The sequence below is a fragment of the Bombyx mandarina genome, chromosome A1 (assembly GCF_030267445.1).
Source record: "Bombyx mandarina strain Sakado chromosome A1, ASM3026744v2".
Taxonomy (NCBI): Eukaryota; Metazoa; Arthropoda; class Insecta; order Lepidoptera; family Bombycidae; genus Bombyx; species Bombyx mandarina.
In genome coordinates, this window is record NC_143234.1 from 5470147 (window position 1) to 5490958 (window position 20812).

The 20812-nt window shown below is 36.8% G+C and overlaps 3 protein-coding genes and 1 pseudogene across 3 annotated transcripts; 1 reads left to right on the forward strand and 3 right to left on the reverse strand.

Annotated features, from left to right (window-relative positions):
- Positions 1-1996: 1996 nt before the first annotated feature.
- LOC114239574 (protein lethal(2)essential for life pseudogene) lies at positions 1997-2709 on the reverse strand (annotated as a pseudogene).
- A 1714-nt stretch (positions 2710-4423) lies between these two features.
- On the reverse strand, positions 4424-7200 carry LOC114239628 (heat shock protein beta-1-like). Its single transcript, XM_028169920.2, has 2 exons — positions 6726-7200; positions 4424-5178 (listed from the first exon to the last, which is right to left on the reverse strand). The coding sequence occupies exons 1-2, from the start codon at positions 6968-6970 to the stop codon at positions 4950-4952; spliced, it is 474 nt and encodes a 157-aa protein (XP_028025721.2). The 5' UTR covers positions 6971-7200; the 3' UTR covers positions 4424-4949.
- A 965-nt stretch (positions 7201-8165) lies between these two features.
- Hsp20.8 (heat shock protein hsp20.8) lies at positions 8166-8934 on the reverse strand. Its single transcript, XM_028169883.2, has one exon. It carries the CDS (start codon positions 8848-8850, stop codon positions 8290-8292), a length of 561 nt encoding a protein of 186 aa, XP_028025684.2. The 5' UTR covers positions 8851-8934; the 3' UTR covers positions 8166-8289.
- Positions 8935-13796: 4862 nt separating this feature from the next.
- Hsp20.4 (heat shock protein 20.4) lies at positions 13797-15614 on the forward strand. Its single transcript, XM_028169880.2, has one exon. It carries the CDS (start codon positions 14933-14935, stop codon positions 15476-15478), a length of 546 nt encoding a protein of 181 aa, XP_028025681.2. The 5' UTR covers positions 13797-14932; the 3' UTR covers positions 15479-15614.
- The last annotated feature ends 5198 nt before the right edge of the window (positions 15615-20812 follow it).

Consider the following 20812-nt stretch of genomic DNA (forward strand, 5'->3'; position numbering starts at 1 on the left):
GTTTACTTGTACCCTACACCTTTAAATAATTATGGGTGGTTATTATTATAAAACTACTACATATGAGTCGTCTATTATCAAAGGTGGCAATCTGTGCATTTGGACAATAAAATGTTATTGATATGTCAATACAGATTGATTTGAATATAATTGTCTCCTTCAAAGAATACGGTTCAAAACCTGCATTAAATAAAGGTTAATACTGAACCTGTTATTTATCTAAGATGTCGTTCAGAAGAGTTTTGTGACTGCCAATGGAATACAAAGTCAATAATTCGTTTTTCTGATTTACCAGTAATTGTCCAAAAGTCACATTGCCGGCTTTGATACTAGTCGACTCATATAATACTTAAAAAAAAATTATACATAAATAGCTGCATACTGTTTTATTTTTATTTCATGCTGTAGGTGTAGATAAAATTTAAGTGGGTAAAAAATATTATACTGTCTCAGGAGTACTTTAAAGTTCAATGGCAGTTTGTTTCAATGTTAGAAGAGCACTTTTTGGTATTTTTCGGGTCGCAAAATGTGTTCTCATACAGAATCTCGATACCTACTGGTGGTAGGACGTCTTGTGAGTCCACACGGATAGCTACCAACATCCTGCCTATTTCTGTCGTGAATTAGTTTCGGTTTGAAGGGTGGGTAGTTGTACTGTAAAAACGAAGACCTTAGAACTCGTGTTTCGAGGTGGGTGGCTATAGTGTAGTATTTATGTTGTAGATGTTTATGCCGGTAACCACTTAACTCCAGGTGGGCCGTGAGATCGTCCACCTTCCTAAGCAATAAAAAAAATAGCTTTTGCCTTACTCTGTGTATTGATGATTATATTTCTCTAAGTATATCTCTAATAGGTTTTCTATATTTTCTCACTACCTTATTGTGGGTAGCCTACGAGAATATTCCAACTACGCGTGGACAGGTAGATCTAATGGAGTATGTTATCTTCAAAAAAGATTTAATAGAATTATTTATTTTGCTTCTAGACTAATCTTCCGCCACACCTTCTGGTATATTTATATTTATTTATATTACTTTATTTATATTAGACATGGGGGAGCATTGTGCATCGCGAGGTCAACATTTCAAATTAGACATGACCTTCAGCAATGAAGAGACCGACTCAGAAGAAGAAGTTTTATATTATTTATATTTACGTTTTATTTAATACTTATAAATTTTAACACTATTAACACGTCTGTGGCGATGAGGCGAGTCACAGACGTCCATTGGTAATCCGTTTTTTACTAGTGGTAAGCCAAATGCCAACTGCCACAATGCAAAATTCTGAAAATGTAGTTAGTGAACTCCGTAAGATTATCGGTTTTGATTCGCAAAAGTTTTTGAACACATTCCTTAAATTCATTTTGTTGTAATAACTATAAAGTAAATTTATGTTATGTATACCAAAACACATACTAGAACAAGTGCATCCAGACACCGAGAACAAATACACGAAGACAGACATATTACTGGTGGTGGTAAGACCTCTTGTGAGTCCGCACAGGTAGGTACCATCACCCTGCCTATTTTTGCCGTGAAGCAGTGAAGCAGTAATGCGTTTCGGTTTGAAGGGTGGGGCAGCCGTTGTAACTAACTTGAGACCTTAGAACTTATATCTCAAGGTGGGTGGTGCATTTACGTCGTAGATGTCTTTGGGCTTCAGTAACCACTCAACACCAGGTGGGCTGTGAGCTCGTCCACCCATCTAAGCAATAACAAAAAAGAAGACACTGACCGACTCTGACCAAGAGTCTAACTCGGATCAAGTAGTACAGTTGTTTAAGTAACTATAACCTCTCGACGATGCGATCATGATACAAGTTTATTTATTTAAAAAAAACAATAAATTAATTTAAAATAATGTTTAGTCTCTTTGAACGGTTATGAATGAATGAATGATGAATGAATGATTTATTTTATTTCAGACAACCACAAGTCCATATGTGTACATAGTATCATTGAAACATACTTAAAATTAACAAATCCAATCAAATAAAAAAGATACATTTATTAAAAATAATTATCAGTTGAATACATTTCAAATATTCAATTCAACTGATACTTACTTCGAACCAACCATTATTATTATTATTATTTAGTCCGCAAGTGAATCACAGTAATTTTTAATTAATTTTATCCGTCACAGTAATTTTTGTCACTTGCTCGGAGTTTCTTCTGTAATCTCCTTCCGAACCGGTCCGGTGTGCGTTATGGGAACGTCTCTCTCGTTCTTTGAAGCCTCAGCTTGTCTCGGAGCCACCACTGTGAGGACTCCATCGGAAGAGAGCCTCGATGCGACCGCGTCGGGATTGCTTTCATCGGGCAGCTTGAACCTCCTCACGAACTGCCGCGAAATGTAACCGTGCTCATCCTGCTTCTCCTCGTGTTTACCCTCGATGACGATGTACCCATCGGCGATTTTGACCGTGATCTCGTCGGGAGCGAAGTGCTGTACGTCCACGTTGATCTGCCACTTGTCCTTGTCAGCTTTGATTGAGGAACCGGCGTCTTTCGGCCACCACGGTCTGAGGCGCGGCACCACGGGGCTGGTAGCTGCGTTCAAAAGGTCTTCCGGGGTGATCGTGAGCCCGAAATTTTGGTCGAGAAGTCTTCTCGGCCATCGAGGCGCGTCGTAGTCAAAGATGTAAGGTAGCAGAGACATTTTTATCTAATCACGTTTACCTATCGTCTGTTTTATTGCGAGACCAGCCCGCTTATATATAACACGTCGGATGCGTCATTTGCGTACGTTTTTAGATCAGTTAGCGAGAACGAACGTTCTAGATGCATTCGACTTTTGGAATGGACTTTGTGGTGTTTATATCACAGTTTTGTGAAGTGTATCGTTGCTCGTAAATTTAACGGCGCATTTGAATCATATTAATTTTTTTTTATCGTTAGTAGACATATTGTGTATCCATCGCTCATTTGGACATTACACACACAAATATCTCGCTAATTATGAAATAAAAAAGTCTTAGAAAGGTTGTTTGGTGTCAGTCCAGAATAGCACCGACTAATATCTTTCAATGTGCATTGTAATAACAAAGAGATTAGACGGATAATAGGTTGCAGTATTCTCCAACTGTTTAATTGTAGTTTGCATAGTGAGTATGAAAATTTGCATATTAATTATGCAAATTAAATCGCGTCTCGTAAGCCCGCACGGGTAGGGATATCACCACTCAGCCTAAATTAAAGAAATCTGCAGTGAAGTAGTAATGCGTTTCGGTTTGAATTGTGGGGCAGCCGTTGTATTATAAAAACAGAGACTTTAGAACTCATGTTTCTAGTTGGGTGAGGGAATTTACGTTGTAGATGTTAACGGGCTCCGGTAACTACTTAACACCAGTTGGGCTCATCCACCCATTAAGTCACTATGCAACCATTGGAATTTGAAACGCTCATCTTGTGGTACGCGATTAACGACGTTAAACAAATTAAATTAAGACGTTAAACAACAAAAAAAGCTATAGTGTTAAATGTAATGGCCAAAATGGGTTGCATTATTTGAAAAAACTATAGACTCTTTTATTCGTTGAAAAACAAGTGGAACATTACAACGTCTCTCCGTCTAGATTAATAAGCAACACATTTTTCTTTTTAATGGTTCTTTTTAAAAATATAACATGAATGAATGAATGAATGAATGATCTAATGATATATTTTATTTCAAACAACAGCAACAAATCCATATGTGTACATAGCATCATGGAAACACTTAAAATTACCAAAACAAATTAAATAAAAAATACATTATTGAAAATAATTATCAGTTGACTACATTTACATATTCCATTCAATTGATACTTACTTCGAATCAACTATTGTTATTTTTATTTAGTCCGCAAGTGAATCATGGTACAATGGTTCAAGTACCGACAATCATAACGGTCTGCTAATGCCTTCAGGATGTTAAAAATGAAGGTTTTATCAATAAAGTCAATCAAATATGCATTATTAAAGAAAAAATCTACTGGTTCGATCTTGATAAATTTAAATGGGACCACATGAGAACTAGCTAGCTCAGATAAAATAAAGAATTGTCAAAATCGGTTCAAGTTCTGAGGTGACGTACATAGGAAAAAATCAATAGATTGATAATTTTTTTCGCTACCTATTTGCTGGTCGCCTAAAGAGTTATTCCAGCTAAGCCCGAACGGGCAGGCTTACAGGCTCAATCTAAAAGAATTTGCTAACACCAGCCCTAGCAAGAGCAGTGCTTCGCAGAATCTACCACAGGATCGGAATGACAACCCATTTCTTTTTATTTCTTTTTTATTGTCCTTGCCCGTGTAGGCAGACGAGCATACGGCCCACCTGATGGTGAGTGGTTACCGCCGCCCATGGACTTCAGCAATGCCAGGGGCAGAGCCAAGCCGCTGCCTACGCTCGATAAGGTCCGGCAAGAAACTCAATGGGAGGATTGATAATTTATTTAAAGTCAATTAAAAACATTAGACACACCTAATCCTACTTCCAATTCTTTACAATTTTACAATATTTACAATTCTTACATTATTTTTGTAATCTCGCTTTGACGCCTTAACTCTATTTATTTTCGACAAGTATTTCTATCTATTTAGAATGTAGTCATCGATTATTTGGCAACTCAAACTCAAAACTATAATTGTAGAGCATTATATTTGTGTCTCTGTACACCCACTCAAAAACGATGCGTGACTATTTTTATAAGTAATGTTATTAATAATGTTTTTATTTTTAGTTTTTTATTTCATTTAGGAGTATGATTTTTCGTAATCAAACACATACATAGTTGTTAAAAAATAAAATATATTGTATAATAATATAATTAAAAAAAAACAATTTTCGAAAAAGGAATCTTCAGTCTTGCATTATTTGTATATTACGTACGTACAGTACGATAATGTACATTATTTTGTTAAATTGGTAAAAAATAAATTTTAGTTGTTCTATACGCAAAACTAAGATTCTTTCTTATTGTCTTTGTTATTTAAGTAATCCTCACAGGAATTCGTGCTTTTAATATTAATTTGTTCCTTATCATTCTTCTGCGGATCTGAATAACCTATTGGTATCAAAGTTTCACAGGGCGTAGTTGCTTCCCAATTTTTTCTAGGCGCTGTTATCGTGAGAATGCCTTCAGGAGACAGCTTAGACTCAATCTTCTTCGGACTGCAACCCGGAGGTAATCTGTATCAAAAATAAATAAAGGCAATTAATCTCAGTTGGTTTGCTATTGTTGTGTTGTTTTAGATTAACTGAAAATATTGTTATGTGTGATCTTTCTTGCGACGCTTGCTGGATAGATTGATGGACTGCGGTAGTGATGTAACAAATATCTACTCGCACGGTTATAACATTATACTAGCTGGTATTACTGTATGCACGACGTATTATGCCTACCCTATTATAGTTTCAAGATTAAAATAGGCGTTTGCACTTCGTTCGATCTCAAGTTTCATCGTCAATACGTCTTGGTATACAGAATTTGCCTTTGACTGTATAGTCACGTCTATGCTAGTTTATTTTTTTTATTGCTTAGATGGGTGGACGAGCCCACCTGGTGTTAAGTGGTTACTGGAGCCCATAGTCATCTACGACGTAAATGTGCCACCCATCTTGAGATACAATTTCTAAGGCCTCAGTATAGTTACAACGGCTGCCCCGCCCTTCAAACGGAAACGCATTACTGCTTTACGGCAGAAATAGGCAGGGTGGTGGTACCTACCCGCGCGGACTCACAAGAGGTCCTACCACCACATCCTAATTAAAATTTGCTGAATGGTTAACTACTGAAAAAACAGCGAAATTAAAAAGAGAGATACAACAAAAAAACTGTTTGATCAATACGCCGAGTTTTCTGATGAGTTTTGGATCTATAAAATAAGGTTTGCGATTTCCACAGAGCAGGTACCTTTGAGCTATTAGATAGTTTGGATCGAAAATCTCATTCAAAATGTTTGCGAAAATGTCGAGACATGATCTTAGGTTTTCATTGTACAGACAAACTTACAATTCACAAGCACGGCAATCGGCGCCATATCGTGCATCACGCTGCCCATCATTTCAGATAACACAAGTGCGGTAATGCAACTATTATTCTAACCCTGAAACAGGAAAGCAATCTACCCCACTGTAGAAATACAGAAGTGCTTCTTTCTACAGAACATATTCTAATAGCATTTAGGCAGTAAAATAGGTATTGAATAATGGCACGATAGCAGCATATAGTAGATCATCGTGTCTGTGTAACTTTATTTCAGTAAGTGGTAATATTTTTTTTTTATAAAGAATTTGTCTAACGCCTTTGGCATTGATTTTGCCAATGTCAAAGTATTTAAAAAAAATGACCGGTACTTAGAGAGGAAAAAATTACTAAATCTAAATACAAATAAATTTGGTCGGTTTTTCCATACGCGAATCTGTGGTTTTAAGAGCAGCACAAACAAATATTATGTTAGACTAACTACTTTAGAGATAAATATTATTAGCAGATAAAAATTTACACAGAATATTTACATGTTTAGAATAGACTAAAGTTAATAAACAATTAATATTAATAGGCCGGGGAATGTAATTTGGAAGGATATCATAAAGAGGGGATACGATATTGGGGCAGTCGAAGGAAATGTGATCCAGGGTACCCTCATCTAATCGGTGGTAATTAAATATTGGGATCTCTTGACTTAAAGCGAAAACGTGAGCAGCAATGGATAGTAAAATAATAGTTTGAGAACCTGAATTTTCTTGTAAACCTTCTGATGACGTAGCCAGTTTTCGTCTTTCTCTCTTGCTTCCCTTCAATCACCAGGCAGTCTGGTCTAGCCTTCACTCTTAATTCGTCTTTATTGAATTTATGAACATCGACACTCAGCTGGAACTTATCTTTTCCTATTTTAATATTCGACCTTAGATTTCGTGTTTGAGGAACTATTGCCCTTATAAATGGATGTAATTTGCAAAGGTATTTTGTAAGTATCATTGTTTATACTGAATCTATGTGACTTGTCATTTTTTACGGCGTGTAGATAAGGTTGTAACTAATAAGATTTTAATCACTAGTATTTTTGCAAAAAGTACTCTCTATAGACAGCCGAGAACTACACTTAACTTAATTCTACTAAGATTTAAATGGATACACTTATCTATTAGCTTAGTTGGCCGAAAAATCAGGTCGAAGACCCACCCTTCAAACCGCAATGCATTACTCCTTCGAGGCTGAAACAAAATGTTATCAATATTGGTGCGAGCCCATAATAAGCCACCTGTGTTTTTATAAAAAAAATCGTTCTCACCATGAATCTTGGTTTTTATAAAGTAGGCTGTAAGTCGTGGCAGCACTGATTTTGAACTTGGTTTTTTAGCAGTGTAAACTTAGTTTTCAATAGACAGAAAAAAAAACAAATAAAAAATTAAGTACGAAGTAGAAAATCGATAATCATCATAATCATCATCGTTGATGTTCTTAAGTGGGCGATATACATACGAACTTAAAGTACACGGTTATCTTAAAAATCTTTCGCGAACTTCGCTTGGCACGTGTCGGTGACACACGTGAAGTTTTACTCACAATGTGTTGCGATGTTGTCGATAGAAAAAACTTTTTTGTTATTTAGCAATTAGATCGAAGTGTGGATAAACAACTTTGCAGTTAGTGCACGAAAGTTTCTGTTGCCTCAAATGCAATATAATAATTATAGGTCTCAGTTAATTTGACAAAATGTAGTTGTTTATGATTAAAACGTTTCAAACTGAACAATACTGTTTACTATAGACATTTGTGCTAGTAGTTAAGTGTTATATGCAATTATATGTATGGAAAAGTAATATTTGTAATGGATCTAAACATTTTAGTATTTAAGTTGAGAATTCAAGAAAACAAAAACGGTTGTTCCTACTTAATTCTTTACCCGTATTTTTGAAATATTAACAGATTTAGAAATGATTTTACGAGTATGTCAGATCAATTATATGATTTGGCGATATTATGTATAGATAAATACATTCAAAACTATTTTGGACAAAGAGTACCTTTTCCGGTCTCAGATTTTATAATGTGAACGGTAGACCTAAATAAATTTGATTTTGAAAAAGAAGAATAATACCTATGCCTGTAGTAATATTATTTTGTGTGGGTAACTAATTTTAAGGTATGTAGATTTAATAAAAAGCCAGAATTGAAATAAAGGTGAGTTTATTGATTAAATAAAATTACTTAAACTTAAAATAAGATACAAACTGAATCAGTCTTACACAGACAATACTTTGGAACAAATTAAAATGCACCATTGCAAAACCACCCTACTTATTTTCGGCATCCTGGGTTCCCTCGCTCTGGTCCTTGATCTCCTTGCGAACGGGACCGGTCTGTGCGATGGGCACCTTTCGCTCTCCCTTGACGGCGTCGGGTACCTTCCTCGGCGCGGTGATGGTGAGAACCCCGTCTGATGACAGTCGCGATTCCACAGTCTCAGGCGACGTGCCTTCAGGCAGCGCGTAACGGCGGACGAACTGCCTTGAAATATACCCGTGCTCGTCTTTCTTCTCTTCGTGCTTGCCTTCCACCACGATGTACCCGTCGGCAGTCTTCACCGAAATCTCTTCCGGCGAGAAGTGCTGCACGTCCAGATTGACTTGGAACTTGTCCTTGTCGGCCTTTATGTTGGAGCCGAGGTCACGAGATGCAGCCGCGAGTTGTCTCCACGGTCTGAAGTAGTCTTCGGAGAGCACTGGACAGGCGACGGCAGCCAGCATGTCGTTCGGGGTTAGCGCCAATCCGAAATCTTGATCAACAAGACGACTGGGCCAGTGGTTGTGACGAACGCGTGGCCAGTCACCCAACACGAATGGTAGAAGAGACATCTTTGGTTGTATTTGAATAGGTATGGTAAAACGCAGAGAAAAGTTCGCTTGAACGCTTCACAATTCGATAGCTTGACTCAAATTACTTGGTCGTTGGCGGGCGGCGCGCGTTTATATATGATTTGAGCAGTGACATCTAGTGTCGAGTAGAAAGTTCTCGAATGCTCGCGACATGACTAACGAAACAGCTGCGCGCGCAGTTCTGGCACGCACACGTACAAGTAAAATATACACACATATTCACAGTGCTATGTAATGTTAACAAAAAACGTCATCTTTATCGAATTTTCTTGAAATGCCGCGAAGCTCGCCGAAAGAACAGCTGAGCTGCTGAGCGTGATTCGTTGTTTGTAAACAAGTGGTTATTTATGTAGATATAGAAAATTTTTATACGAAAATATGATTGTAGTTACTGTAATTTTACATAGGTTTTACATAGGTCAGAAATATGTAATGTCATTAAAAAAAACCATTTGATGATGATGATAATAAATTTTCAATATTGATCTAGTTAGATTAGATGGAGTCATGGTCCAGACGGCTGGCCGATCCTTCGGCTGGTCGTAGGACCGTCGAGGCGATTCGCCCGGTTCTTGTGAATTGGGTGAATCGTGTCGGAATCGGAGCCGAGCCGACGGCAGAGTGCCACCATTGTGGTTGCGACTTGGACACGGCGGAGCACACGCTCGTCGCCTGCCCCGCTTGGGAGGGGTGGTGCCGTGTCCTCGTCGCAAAAATAGGAAACGACTTGTCGTTGCCGAGTGTTGTGGCATCGATGCTCGGCGACGACGAGTCGTGGAAGGCGATGCTCGACTTCTGCGAGTGCACCATCTCGCAGAAGGAGGCGGCGGGGCGCGTGAGAGACGCGCAAGCCCGCCGCCGTCGAGCGGGGGCCAGGGAGGCGGATCTCGCCCAAGCCCTGGCCCTCTAAGTGTTTCAGGTCCCCTTCATATGTCGGTCTGGGGACCGGCGAAGGGGGCCTAAGAAGACGACGTGCAAGCTGCTCTGCACGCGTTTTACGCAAGAGCATCCGGGTGATGGAAGGCCGGCTATCCTCGACCCACGCTGGTTCTGACCCAGCGGGGTATTCCGTAGGATAACCCATTCTAACCGGCGCCATCTAGGCGGGCTCCGGATAGCCTGCCGACCGAGAGGGCTGGTGGTCGTGGCGCCGACGACCGCTGGTCCGGCGTCCCGAGGGGGAGGGTGATGGGAGAGATGTGCTCCGCACTAAACGCTTTACTTTCCCCCCTTTGCCTTTTCATGGGTTCTGTCTCATGCGAGGTTCGGACGCGGGTTGTTGAGTGACAGGAGGTTTTAGTCAGTTCGACTCCGACATGCCCCGCCCTCCATCCCCAGGGGAGGGCGGAAGTCCGGCGATTTCCTCAAAAAAGATAGGATAAATTGAGAGAACTAGCGATGTATTTCACTGAAAAAAATATTTATTATAGAATTTGTAAGATCATTTTAGGAAATATCTAGAAACAAAGGTCGTTTGCCAAGCAGTTTCCTAGGTGATTTATTTTCTCCACATTTAGAATTGCCACTATTTCAATCCAATCATCGAGAAATCCAATTGAGATTTCGACCTCACTATTCAAGGTTGAGCCGATATTGACATTGTAATATGTATCTACGCAATAAACAAATAAAATGCAGTAATCAATATTGCGACAAACAATATTTGTATTTCTTGTTGATAAAATCATTGGAAACAAACAGTAATGTCTGCAATAATTGTGTAAGACAAAACGTGAAACTTCTGTTCACCTTACGAGAAGTTTCTAGACATAATGAACATTTTCCACCATTTATCTTGCATGATGTCACTTTATGAACGTCTATTATCGCAGTTTACGTGTTCCGTTTTATTTGTTACGATGGACAGGCTCTCGGCCGTCTGATTTTAAGTGGTTAACTGGGCCTATAGGCGTAGCGTGAATTCCACAACCCGTCTTAAGTAATGAGTTTGTGTTCTCTGATTGCCCTACCATTTTAGCAGCGGCAACGTGTTGATTGCGCTCCTGGCATCGCAGATGTCCATGAGCAACGTGACTGCTTATCATTGGGTGGACTGTATGCTCGTCTGCCTAGGGGGGCGAACAGCGTTGCTACACTAGACTGACACTACATAGCTTTTTATTGTGTTTTTCTATTACTAAATAATTCTAGTAACAACAATAAGTAGTACAAAATTTTCTGAGTTTACGAGGGCGGCACTGAAAATTTCGGGAATTAACGAAGTGACACAACATTACTATTTAAAAATGTATTTATTGCTTTTCGAAGTATTCTCCGCGAAATTTGACACATTTTTCCATACGATGGAACCAATCATTGAAGCAACCATTCCATTCGGAAGATGGGGTCTCCAAAATGGCCGTTTTGTAGGCGTCCACAGCTTCTTCAGGTGATGAAAATCTCTGTCCACGCAATTTATTTTTTATTTTAGGGAAAGTATAGAAATCATTAGGGCTTAGGTCGGGGCTGTACGGCGGATGGTCTAATAATTCTATGTTTTCTTGCTCTAAAAACTCTTTTGTTCTGTGCGCGGTGTGAGAACTCGCATTGTCGTGATGGAGGATGATGCGGCGGTTGCAGTTCTCTTTACGGAGTTCAGAAACGACCTGTGGCAAACAAATGCTAGCATACCATTCTGCATTAACCGTTCTTTGTCCCTCAAGAGGAATAGTCGTAACATGGCCAGTTTTGGAGACAAACGTGGCCACCATTTTTTTTGCAACACTCCGTGAACGAACAATTTTTGTTGGCTTTAACTCATTTTCGAATACCCAAACTCGTGACTGGTTTTTTGTTTCGGGTTCGTACGCGTATATCCAGGATTCGTCACCTGATACAATGTTGTATACAGCATTTGAGGATCCTGCGTGGAATCTTTCGAGAGTTCTGACGCACCAAGTAACGCGAGCCGCTTTTTGCTCTTCACAGAGCGAATGCGGTATCCATCGGGAAAGAACATTTTTACACCTAATTGTTCATGCAAGATTATTTGTATTTGACTCATGCCAATGTCTAAAGTTGCCTGAATTTCGCGGTATGTCACATGTCGATCTTCCTCAATCAGCTTACGCACAGCATCAACGTTTTCTTGGGTGACTGCAGTTTTTGGACGACCTTGACGGGGATCATCACTGAGCTTGACACGTCCACGTTGAAACTCAGCAAACCAGCGATAAATTGTGGTTTTGGATGGGGTTTCATCAGCAAATGCAGAAATCATCCGGTCAACACACTGTTTTTGTGTTAAACCACTTCGAAAGTCATAATAAATCATCGCTCTTGAATTTTCTCGAGTCAATTCCATTTTCTCAACGACTAAACAAGTTTGACAAAACCTCGTGACAAGACCGAGAATCTTTTTTTAAATAAATAAATGGTATTCGGTTTTTAAAACCAAGGAGTTTTCAATTAAAAAGATTTTAATATGACAGGAACAGTGGAAATATTCCATTCCCGATACTTTTAGTGCAGCCTAGTAAATGTAGCTCACACACAACCAGAACGACTTTCACGATGTTGCAAATACATTTTTTTTATTTTGTTTATTTATACTTTATTACACTTTTTTTGAGAAAAAAAAACATAACATTTTATTAGTAAGAATTATTTATAATCTATGTTAGTAACTTAAAAATCTAACACATAACTATCAGACATACATTATATATCATTACAATCCTTTCTTTCCAAATGCCTGCTGCAAAGACTATTAATCAGCAGTCCCTCGATCTTGCTCGATATGATGTTATGATGTTCATTAAGAATAACGTATCCCAAAATGTGTGTTGTAAGAGCACACACCCTAACCCCGCACGGGTATCACCACCTGCCTATTTCATTCGGGAAGTAATCATGACTTTTGATTTAGACAAGATTTAGGCATTTATTGCGAATAAGAGACTTCTTTTTTTATTTTTTTATTACCTTTGTATGCAGACGAGCATACGGCCCACCTGAAGGTGAGTGGTTACCGTCGCCCATGGACTTCAGCAATGCCAGGGGCAGAGCCAAGCCGCTGCCTACCGCTAAAACTTCAACTTTAACCGCATTTATTATGATTATGGTAATGGCGTTGAGAACATGATGTCTATGGTTTTTCTGCTATGATTAAATTTCAAGTTCGATATTCAAATTACCATTTCGAATAATTTCTCTAGAGAGTACCGTACTTATCGTTACGGCAACCAAAATCTTTTTTTTTTAAATTACATTAACTGTCAAACCAATATTGAGTCAAACGTCATACATATATGTTCACTATAGGTGAATTAAAATCAAATGAAACTGACCTCTCCGCCGCGAGCCAGACGACCTCTGCATGCGTCCTAGTTCATAAAAAATCAATACTGTCTGGTTACCTAGCAACAGCCTAGGGAGAATTGTTCTCGATTGAGGAGAATTTAATACATAGCTTGCTTAAAATGTGCGCGAGTTTAGTTAATTTTTTTAGTGTAACGTGTATAGGACAATCCTTGAGACATGAGGTCGAATACTCAGTTTTACTTATTTTACTGGTGGTAGGACCTCTTGTGAGTCAGCGCGGGTAGGTACCACAACCCTGCCTATTTCTGCCGTGAAGCAGTAATGCGTTTCGGTTTTAAGGGCGGGGCAGCCGTTGTGACTATGCTTGAGACCTTAAGCGCTTTATTCACGATCCATCACGGCTGTACGTCAGCTCAAGGCCGCAGTGCTGGATGCAGCATTCAGACTATCGTGCGCGCATCAAGCGTGGAGAGAATAAGTGGAACTTATATCATTCAATAAATCTTTACGTCGTAGATGTCTATGTGCTCCAGTAACCACTTAATACCAGGTGGGCTGTGAGCTCGTCCGCTCACCTAAGTAATAAAAAAAAAGGTAGAATTGAACGGATTGCATAATCTCATACTAAAAAAAGTACCGATTTAAAAATAATATTCGTTTTAGAGAAAATGTATTTATTGCATGTTCATTTTTTAAATGTAAATGTATGAGAAATGTGTAGAAGTACAATTTATATACATAATATATTTCTTATTTTCAATAAATCATGGTTTTGTGATTTAATAAACTAAAACTAATTTTATTTCAACATGAAATTATAACATAATAATATCCAATGAACGTATTTAATTACATAAGAAATATCATGAGACTGACTCCATGTCTCAAAGTGTGCGGAGACATTTACGTTGTCATGATTATGAGCTCCAATAATCACTTAATACTAAGCGATCCGTAAACATGCTGACTCGTCTACAGTAATAAGAAAATTGGTAACAACAACAAAAATACGTATGATAATAAATTACAAACATTCAATTCGAATATAATTCCTATTTGAACGACCTTCATCGCGACCTACCCCACGAAATCGTCGGTCCAGAAAGTACCAGACACAACGCGACGTACGTATATATCTATACAATAGTACACAGCTGTGCACAAACAAGCCTCTACAACAACAGCATTGTGAACAAATTTGTAAGAAAGAGACAGAACGATAAAATATTCCAGATAATTCTCGTAAGGTCGTTGACTCTGAAGCTGCAAGTCGATACGCATCTATAAAACATACGGTCCGCATTCCATTTTATTTACATTTTGTTTCAAAGTTAAAATTTGAATCTAGTTAAAGTTAGAATTTTCAATAACTTTTATATGCTTACTACTACTTACCTACCTACTTAATGTTGAAATTTTTCCAAATCTAAATGTAAAAGTCCAAAATATTTTTGTCATTTATTCTTTTTTCGAATGGTTATCAGCCTACTAACTATTGAAGGAAACTCAATTTGATATCATGCATTTAAATCAAATGATTTATGACTTTAAGTCTTATGTTTTAGGTACACAATTTTCAATTTTTGTAAATAAAATTAGTTGCGGCCCATAACCATTTTCAGTTGATGCCCCTGCACGATCTGGTATATTCTACCCGATACTAGAGGGCGTTGAAACCAATATAAATACGAATAACAAACCGTCAACGTCAGTTGAATTTCGATCCACGAGTGAGAATACAAACATACAAAGTTATATCCAAGCGATTTTCGGAAGTAATCTTCAATATTAAGCAAGAATGTCGTCGCTACCATATTTCTTCGATGGTTTTGGCTCCAGACGCCCTCGCCGTCTGTTGGACCAGCATTTTGGCCTTGCCTTAACACCTGATGATCTTCTTAGTGTCGCTGCCGGGCCTTTGCTGAACAGGGAATACTACAGACCGTGGCGCCATCTCGCTGCAGCGGCTAGAGATGTTGGTTCCAGCATCAAAGTCGACAAGGATAAGTTCCAAGTGAATTTAGATGTGCAGCACTTCGCGCCAGAAGAGATCTCTGTGAAGACTGCCGACGGGTACATCGTGGTGGAAGGCAAGCACGAAGAGAAGAAAGACGAGCACGGGTATATTTCAAGGCAGTTCGTCCGACGTTACGTGCTGCCTGAAGGCGCGGCGCCTGAGACTGTGGAATCGCGACTGTCATCAGACGGGGTTCTCACCATCACCGCGCCGAGGAAAGTGCCCGACGCCGTCAAGGGAGAGAGAAAGGTGCCCATCGCACAGACCGGTCCCGTTCGCAAGGAGATCAAGGATCAGAGCGAAGAAGCCAGCGAGAAGGAAAAGTAGAAAGGTTTATGAAGAACTTCGTTTATTACAAAATGGCGGTGCCACGAGAGACTGATTCCAAATATTGTGTAGGTGTGCTATAAGTTTTATTTGTAAGCTTTGTGTATAATTTAAAAATAAACTTTTAAAAGAAAAATGTGCCTTTTATTTGCTGTTATATTTCCTTTTTTTGGCTGTTAGAAGAAGTTAAAGAGTCTATAAACGCCCTGGTGTTCTATAGCTCTAAGGATACTATAAGAACCGCAATTTGAATACCAAAGATTTGATATAATGAGACCAAACTGTTAGAGTTACCTATTTATGTAAGTCAATTTTAGAAGTTTTTTCGCAAAAATGATCTTCTTTTTTTTATAACTTAGGTCTTCATTTTTTTATAACTGTGATAGTAAACTTTAATTTCTTATCCACAATTCACTTTCATTGTCACAAGAATCTCAATTCCGTCGTAGGAAGACATTCAAAGTAATAAGTACCTATCTAGAACTTTGGCCTAGTATCTAGGGAGAGTTGCCCATTGTGGATCAGGAGTTGATTTCCATATTTAAAATGTCAACAAAAAATTATCCTTGAAGTGCTACCAACCGTATATTCACAAACGTATTGAATAGAAATAATCAGCTTATGCGAGATTCAGACTTTAGTGGTTTATTTTCAAACGTTTTAGAATATTGTAGGTTACAAATGAGACTAGACTTAAATGGTAATGGTTGGTAGTAGGTCCATAGGTAAACATGGTATTTAGAAGCTTTGAAATGCCAAGCTGACACTCTTTACCATTTTAATATAACAGTACACAGCGCTAAATCGCGTTGAAAGTGAAATCGAAATCTATGTGCGGTTTCGGCTTATTTATTAGCGTCAATGCCATAGCATAGGTACATGATCTAATAAGAATAGCTGATCATGTATTTACTACGCAATCACTACATAGTATAAAAAAGTCGCTTTCACTGTCCCTATACCCCTATGCTTAATTCTTTAAAACTACGTAACGGATTTTGAAGCGGTTTTTTTTAATAGATAGTGATTGAAGAGGAAGGTTTATATGTATAATGACATTCATTAAATAGTGGAGAAATCAATAATAAATTACAGTTTCCGAAGCGAAGCGAGGGCGGGTCGCTAGTAATGTATAAACTACACTTCAAACTGGAGAACCAGACCAGTTGAGCCGCGTGGACTCATCATACAAGCCTTATAAAATTTAATACTGATCTGTTTTCAATTTTTCATTTGTTTGTTAAAATTTTTCTGCTATAGTCTATCTAGAGGGTAAAAATAAAACACTTTATTGTATGAATTTTTTTTTAGCTACAACAAAATTAACATCACTTCCTCATAGAAGATTATTAAATTATTTTTAAATTAGATGCGTTTGTGTATAAACAAATAACATCAATTGTAATTCTATAATGCATACGACTACTGTGCGGTGTATTCACAAATTTTATTAATTCAATGTCGATTTGGAAAGGAGCTAAACAAGTTAAGTTTATCGATTGCCTAACAAAGAAAGCACGAAATGATTTGTTTACTAGTTTGAGATAGTTTCTTAAAACCGATAATAGATGGAGTATTCTTCAACTTTGTACTGCGGAATGATTCCAATTTTTATTTAGTATTTGCCTTGGAATGCATGTTTATTATATTACTTTAATTCTAATGAATTTGAAGGGTTCGATAGCTTTTTCATGTAAAAGTATCCTAAAAATGAGCACGATATTCTTTTAGTGTGCAATTTCCAAATCGATATTAAATTTAGTACATATTGCCTATACCTTGAGACTACATAGTCGTTTAAAAACTAGTAAATTAACTATTTAAATATAACTTATAATAAATTTAACATTGCATTTATAAAGTAAAAATTAGTATAGAAGAAAAATTACAAAACCAGAGTGGTTGATAGCGCCATCTATTGAAATAAATAAATAGCTATTTTCAACAACGACAAACTTGAAAATTGAACTAAGATAATTTTTAAATCAATTAGTGATATGTTTATAACAAAATATTGGATTGTATAAAACATTTGGTGTTATAAAAGATTTAGTGCAATAATGTAAATAACTTTCTTCTCTATAATATTATATATCTATTTAGTATTTCTATAAATATTTACACAGTATTTGGAAGGCAGGAGGCGTGTGCTTAAAATAAACAATAAAAATGTATAATTACAATAGTATATCATCAGTAATCTAACACAGCTCAACATCGAATTTAGAAACATTCCTTCTATTAGACTTTTTTTTTGTAAATTTATTTACTAACAACTATTTCTTATTCTCTAAAATCTAAACATGGACGTAACAAGGAAATTACCTAGCATTTACCTCGTTTAAGTTTGACATCCGTAGAAATAGCGAGTACCTACGAAATTTCTTGTTTTTTGTATTAAAAACAATTTTTTGTTGCTGTTTATAGTAAAAAAATGTCAAACTTATTTCTTTGATTTCCACGTTTGTTAGGAACATTTAAGCATATTTTTTTTTCAATTGTACTATATATTAAATATGTCACGTCCATGATTCTAATTACAAGATTCATTGATCGAACTTAGTAGGTACCAGGTAACCAGAGAACCCTTTATCACTAAGATTAGAACATTCTAGTTAGATGTTGAATGATATCGTGGTTAAGCAACGTACGTTATCTCTTGACACTAGTTGGACCACAGAACACACAAAATCTGTCTTCTGTCTTTTGACATTTAAATTTAAAAAAAGTAATTTTAAAGTTTGAATGTGAGTTCATTGACCCGTAGACGTGTCTTCAACACTTCTTCGACTAGTGAAAACCCGGTAATCATTTGTCATACACATAAACTTGGTAACTGTTTGCTTAGTGCGAGTTTTTAACGTTCTCGATAGCGTAAAAGTTAACTCAAATTTGTATGCAGTCGGAACAGCGGCAAACGTAGACAAACGTTCAAACTCCATACAAATTTGAGTTAACTTTTACGCTATTCTGAACGTTAAAAAACTCGCACTAAGTACACTGTTTTTTTAAATTTTTGACCGGTCAAGTCAATACTAAGTTCGTTCAACGCGTCTAATTAAGCTACACGAAGATTAATTTTGCCTTGCATCTAAATTCCTAAGTAACATTTAAGTACAAAATTGAGCTTTATTGATATGTATCGTTTCATTACTTTTGTACCTAATTTGTAATTTTGGTATCACGTTATAGTATAACGAAAAATCGTAATACAAACTCAAATATATGCTCACTCAGATTTTTCACTAAATGTAGGTATATTGAACAAACTGTAAATTCTGTGAACTAACAAACAAAATAAATAAAATTGTAAATTGAATTTTATTTTTAATCAATTAAATTCCAAGTTGTTGTGATTTAATCGATATGCAAGAATCTGAGGGCCTATAGAATCTAAAATACCTAAACTTAAATTCTTGAATCATAATTTTCAATAAAACTTACACATACATATAAATATATAAGCAAATAATGCGTTGAAATCCTTCGGAGCCTACGAATATTATAAATAAATTTAGCCACAAGTGACGTCATACGTCAAACTACAAAACTTCATTTTTGTAGACATCGCTCTGTTTGTAACAAAACAAAAGGTTTTAGTCGTAATCAAGCCAATCGGCGTAATGTGATTATGCAATTAAACCAACTATTTAATAAGGGTTAATTATTGACTTAGTAAGAGGTATCTTTTTTCTAAATAGCGCTATACCTAAGGAATAGTGTCTTGTAATAAATTCAGAGAAATAACCAAAAAATATGTATATAAAAATATTGTGTTTTTTTTTATTGCTCTTTTAGGCAGACCGGCATACGGCCCAGCTGATGGTGAGTGGTTACCGTCGCCCAAGGGCTTCAGCAACGCAATGGGGGAAGACCCAAGCCGCTGCCTACTGCAATTAATTATCACTACATTGTATAAAACAAAGTCACTTTCTCTGTCCCTATATCCATATGTATGCTTAAATCTTTAAAACTACGCAACGGATTTTGATGCGGTTTTTTTTAATAGATAGAGCGATTGAAAAGGAAGGTTTATATGTATAGTAACATCCATTAAATAGTGGAAAAATCAATAATAAATTACAGTTTCCGAACCGAAGCGAGGGCGGGTCGCTAGTTAAGCAAAAATATGAACTCGCACGCGTTGGACACGCAGTCCTGCGATAGTGAAAAAGAGCTGTGTGAGCGCTCAAACGTAAAACTATTTTGTTCATAAAAAACGTGATACCAAATTATATCATCATATTCAATGAACAAGGTTTTTTTTGTCGACTCAACTTAAATATTAAAAGCAAATTCAATTATTTTCGATAACATAACTTTAACATAAAAGTACATTTTGTACAATTGAATTTTTCTAAAACCATAACCATCTTAGATAAAGTGTGCAATCAATTAAATCTATACATTTATTTATCTATAATATGAAAATAAAGGTTGTCTTAAATTAAATGCATTCTTATTACATTGAAAGGTGAAATATTCAAATTTGTACAATGAAAATCCGTCATTGAAACTATCATTTTTAATTCTAAAGTTAGTTTATTTAAAATTACCACTATCTGTTTTTATTAAGATTATGTGAAAAAGTAAATACAAATAGTAGATACAAATTCTAGTTTACCTTTTAATTGAATTCACTGCATAGATTTTCGGTTCGATTTTTTTTTAATTAGTCCAAAGTATTTTTCCCTTTTATAGTTTCAGTTTCTGACGAATTTTCATACAATTTTTTTCCTTCATAAGTTTATCTAAATCATTTGAAACAATAACACACAGACCTCTGTGTTACCCTAAATATTTAACTATAGAGTTTACGTAATTGCAAAAGAAAATATTGTAATCGTTACAAAGCATAATTTCGAATCATTTATTTTTGTAAAAATTCTCTTAAGATTAGTGTTCTAGAATAGGGATTGTGTATTTTGTTTAAAGAAACTACATTCTTTTGAGGTTTTTAGAGTTTATAGTCTGAACTGAATTAAACACACGTATGATATTCAATAAATACAGTATAAGTGATTTTTTTAGGGAAGTTCAAGTCAAGCTTTTTTTTTATTGCTTAGATGGGTGGACGAGCTCACGCCCACCTGGTGTTAAGTGATTACTGGAGCCCATAGACGTCTACAACGTAAATACGCCCCCCACCTTGATATATACGTTCTAAGGTCTCAGTATAGTTACAACGGCTGCCCCGCCCTTCAAACCGAAACGCATTACTGCTTCACGGCAGAAATGGGCAGGGTGGTGGTACCTACCTGTGCGGACTCACAAGAGGTCTTACCAACACCAGTAATTTGTCTGTCTTTGTGTATTTGTTCTCGGTGTCTGGAT